Genomic DNA, 4,717 nt, shown 5'->3' on the forward strand with positions numbered 1-4,717 from the left:
TCTCTCTCTCTCTCTCTCTCTCTCTCTCTCTCTCTCTCTCTCTTGTTCCCTCCCCGACTGGCGTGTAAAGCTTTGAGCTTGGAAAAGTTTTTGGCCGGTTGAACGTGACCTCACATGAGCTGGCTGCGAAGGGCCGTGCTGTGCGCGTCTGGCTGCAGGCCTTCCTCCTCTTCTTCTTCTCCTTCGTCTTGTTCTTCATTCTCGCTGTATACCCGGGGCCTGTCTGCTTGGCCCTTGCTGGTCGACGAAATAAAAGACAGGGGGGACCCTTTTATGATTATAAAAAGATAAAAGAATTTGTCTGGAGGGTCTGTGTGCGGACCCGTAGCCAACGCCGAAGTGCCCCCTTGCAAGTCTCAAATTTCCTCTCTGGCCAGAGTTTAGGTGGCCGTAAACGGGTAGGATGTGGCTCGTGATTACGGGGGAAGGGAAGTGGTTTGGGTGGCGTTGGTGGGCGGCTCTGCTGGCTGAGAGCTTCCCTCCTCGCCCCTCTCACCAATTCTCCCCAAAACTTGAAATGTGTGATGATGGGTCTTGCACGGAGCACTACTTCTTGCCACTTTGAGGAGTCGTACTTCCCCGCATAAATGCCATTGCCAGCGGCGAGTGTCGGTGAATTCGTTACAGACAGATGCCTTCTGGTGTCAACAGACTTTGCGCGGTGGTCAGACATGTTGCTTGGCCCTCGTGCCAGTCGTACAGTGGGATGTATGCTAAGCTCCTGCTGGCCATAGAGAGGCGGAATTGAGATATCGCAGCGCTTCGTATAGTAAGTAATGTTCGGCAATATGTTTGTGTGCTTTTGCAGAGCGCGCTGGCCTCGGCTGACGACAGCCCGTCCATCCTGACGCAGGTGTGGGTCCGCGACGCTCACAAGCAGGTGTGGGCGAAGGCGTTCATCCTGCTCAAGGACCGCTGCCTCTACTTCTCGTACAAGGTGAGTGGACCGACCGACCGACCCGATGACACGATTATATACCACGTGACCGCGTCGATTTTGTGGAACAGATTGTGGGTTAATAGGTTTCTCCCTCTGCGCTCCCACTCGGGTGTTTGATTTATCGCTTTTGAATTGCGTTTCCTCCCCACGCGCGCGCGACTTAAATTGATTTTCCTTGGGGATTTTTAGGGTATCGGACTGGAGCTGATTTGATTACATCTACTTGGCTTGGGGACTTTCCATTCGCCTTTAACAGAGCTCTTTTTCAATTTCCGTGCATTTTATCTTTTGGGCATCTCTCAGGTAGAACTGCTCGGAGGGGTTATGAACCAGCACAGCATGAGGCTCAATCTCGGGTGTGCCCCGGCGTGCTAAGCAGCTCGTTATACGATCCCGTAATAAAGCCCTCCGTCTTGACGTACGAAACCGCGCAGTATCCCCTAACATTTGCCTTTTGCGGCAATTATGTTCCCCTTAATAACGTTTTCGAGGGCTCGCTGCTATGGCAACGAAATAAAGAACACGCGGCCCGCGCCTTTATCTCCCGATAAAGTTTACCGCCTGATAAAAGCTTTTTGGCGAAACTTTCACATGCGCGTAAAAAGCTGGGCGAGGAGGGTCCGGTCCCGGGCAAGCGCTCCGGCGCCGTCCGAAGGCGAGTCTGAGGACATAAAGTATACGCCCCTCTCACCTCTCGCCGCCTCACGACACGACGTGTCGCAGACTACGCGGTCATCGATCGGAATCAATAAATTCAATCATATTCAGGTGCGCGGGCTGACCCACGGTGACCCCGGCGCGTCGTATGGCGTGATGTGATGTGTCGCCTGGCGCTACGTGCAGTGCGCCGCGTAACCTTCCGTCCGGTACGGCGTGAAAGTCCGAGAGATGGGCGGCCAGAAAGGGTGGGGGTCACCTTGCCGATGAACTCCTCCCCGCTCCGCCGCGCCCGGTAGCGATAGGGTGATGGATGCCTGCGAATTTTTGATGTGCAACAAGTTTACCAGCGGAACGTGTGTGTGTGTGTCGTGTGTTGCAGTTCCCCGCGCTGGCCAAGTTTCTGCGGCAGAACCGACGGCTGGATCCGCCGTCTCCGCTGGCGTCCATGAACTCGCATAAGGTGAGTGACGATGATGGTGGACGGGCGCTTCGCAAATTCTGTAAGAGATAAGAGACCGGCCGACTACAGTTATTTTCAGTGGCCAGAGCGTGACATTTATCAATCGAACACAGGGCATTTTTATCGACAAAAATGCTCGTCGTGTAACTCATTCATACGCCAAATATTTTTCTGTAACACACATTTAATATTTTGGCATGGTAAGCTACATAAAATTCCACAAAATGGGGTACTCATACAGAGATGACAATTTTAGCAGTTTGTCCTTCGAATAGGAGATTCATTTTTGTCCATTATAACATTTTTTTAATTTTTTTATTTTTGCGTTTGGTCAAGTCTTTACTCTTTGCTTTCCTCCCCGATCCCTTCCTTGGCCTGCTATGCCCCTTCTGCCTCGCGGGCACTCTCCAGTCCGGAGGGCGCGGCCGCCGCGCGGGGCGCCCCTCCCGATGTGACACGGACTCTCCGGGGAGCCGCCGCCGCTGCTGCGGATGGACGGACGGACGGGTGAATAAAGTTTGAGGTTCCCGACTTGATGGCGCGTGGCGGCGGGTGGCCGCGCGGCGAGGAACGGGGAAGGGCCCCCGCTGGGGCGGTCATGCCTGCGGGGTTCACCCGCCGCGGGTTCACCGCCCCCCTCCCGTCCCCGCGCCCCGCTACGCCCCGCCACCCCCTTGAGCTGCTGAGCGCGGTGGTGGCGTGGCCAGGGGGGAGCGAGCGAGAAACCAACCTGTCACTCACGATCATGCTGCCGGGGTGAGATGCCGGCAGCAGGGCGCGCTCGGCTCGCTCCGCCCCGCTGCCAGTTTGTTTCGCATTAAGTGCAAAAACCATGGCGAGCTTACTATTTAAAACGCCGCGGCGGGCCGCGCGTGGCGCTGTGGCGCTGGGCCAAAGCCGACTCTTCGCGAGCAGCTCGTCGGGCTGCTGCGCGGGCTGCGGCCGCCTGCGCCCGGGCGGCAGGGAGCAGCAGCGGCGATCGATCCGGTCGCGAGGGGCGAGGGAGGGAAGGAGGGGGGGGGGGGAGATGCAGCAGCAGTCTTTTCAGCTAATGACGAGAGTGGTGCGCGAGGCAGGGCGTTGAGAGACTTGAGAGGGACAGCTTTGCCCTCTCCTCTAACCCTCCTCACCGCCTTCACCCCCGCCCGGCCCCTGGCTCCTCACCGCACTCCTTCTGACTTGCCACTGGAATCGGCCAACAGTCGGAGCAGCAGACTGCTAAAGCTGCGCTCGCTGCGGTGTGGGGATGGCAGCAGCGTCGACGTCATTCTCCCTGTCCTCCCCGCCCCGCCCCGCCCGCGGCAGCGGGTCTGTAGGGGAGGGGAGGGAGGAGCCAGTGATTCACACTCAGTCAAGGTCAAGATCATGGCCAGCCAGCTGTACTGCCGAGCTACTCTGCCGGATCGGATTGGATCGCCCGGAGCGGCCGCCCGGACGACGACGGCGAGCGCCCGTCCTTCCGCCTGCCAGGCCTGCCCGCCCGTCTGCGTCGCGACGTTGGCGCAGAGCGACAGTGCCGTGACAGCGTCGGTTATGTTGTTGCTCCTGGTGGTGCTGCTGCTTATGGGCGTAAATTATTCGGAACGACCAAAAAAATCGAGCGGGTTTGCTATTTGCTCCGGCGGGCGCCTTGGTGACACTTTTGTCGCATTACCCGGTGCCCTGCCGGGGGCCCCCATCCCCTCAGTCCCCACCACCACCACTACCACCCCCTCTTTTCCTTCCTGCGGCACCCTCTCGTCGTCGACACTCTCCTTTTCCCTCGAATAATTTTTAGCACGCGCGCGCACACGGCCAATGTAGTTAGTAGTACGGCGATTTGCATCAAATAAGCGCCTGGCTGATCTCATCTTTATGCTAATGGAGTTGAGAGGAGAAGAGGGGGGCAGCGTGCGAATAGGGAAGGGGTAGGGGGGGGAGTGGGCAACCATCGCGATCAAAGCTCGATCCTGCCTGCTGCTGCACACCTCTATGGGTGCACCTGACTGTGTATGCCCATGCCCCCCCCCCCCCCCCCCCCCCAGGGCGATCCAGGCGCACGCCCCCCCCCCCCCCCCCCCCCCCCGGTAGTGCGCTATATGGCGCTGCCGCGCCGCCGTCCCCCCGCGGGCGACGCGGTGTAGAAGTAGTGGTAGTAGTACACCAGGTGAGTTACTCGGCCACACTACTTCTATACTTCTTGTTTCTTCGCGAAAGTTGGCAACGTTGGGCGGGTTGCGGGGCGTGGCGTGGCGCGGAGGAGCGCTGTGCGGCGCTGCGCGGAGAATGAGGAATGGTGCTGTAATGGCCTTGCCGCACGCGGCATTTACGCCCTTCCTTCCCACATTGTGGTGGGGCTGGGCGGGGCGGGGCGGCTTGTCATTGGCAGCGGTCATCATCCATCTATCGCCGCTACACGTAATTTGCGTACAGCGGCCGCACGCTACCCTGCCTGCCGCCCCCCCCCCTCCTCCACCTCCTCCCTCCGCTACATCATCTTCCCCCCTGTCGTGCCCCCATTGATTCCGGCCCCAGTTTGGCATGATGGAGTTTTGGTGGTTACTTCGGCATGACGGGCTCTGCGGCGGTGGCGGTGGTGGCGGCGTGGGGCTCGCGAGGAGGAAGGTGGGGGCGGTCATTGCCAAGGTGACGAGCGGGGCGCGGGGAGGGAAGGCGGG

The 4,717-nt window shown here is 59.1% G+C and overlaps 1 protein-coding gene across 1 annotated transcript in view; it reads left to right on the forward strand.

Annotated features, from left to right (window-relative positions):
• LOC113210614 (growth factor receptor-bound protein 14) overlaps positions 1-4,717 on the forward strand; it is a gene marked incomplete at its 5' end in the record, with an annotated part of 161,671 nt that overhangs the window by 81,962 nt on the left and 74,992 nt on the right. Inside the window, 2 exon segments of the mRNA XM_052271454.1 lie at positions 809-937; positions 1,980-2,060. Of these exon segments, the coding sequence (XP_052127414.1) occupies positions 809-937; positions 1,980-2,060 (210 nt within the window).

Source organism: Frankliniella occidentalis, unplaced genomic scaffold, assembly GCF_000697945.3.
Source record: "Frankliniella occidentalis isolate FOCC.00 unplaced genomic scaffold, Focc_3.1 Scaffold162, whole genome shotgun sequence".
In the NCBI taxonomy this organism is placed as follows: domain Eukaryota; kingdom Metazoa; phylum Arthropoda; class Insecta; order Thysanoptera; family Thripidae; genus Frankliniella; species Frankliniella occidentalis.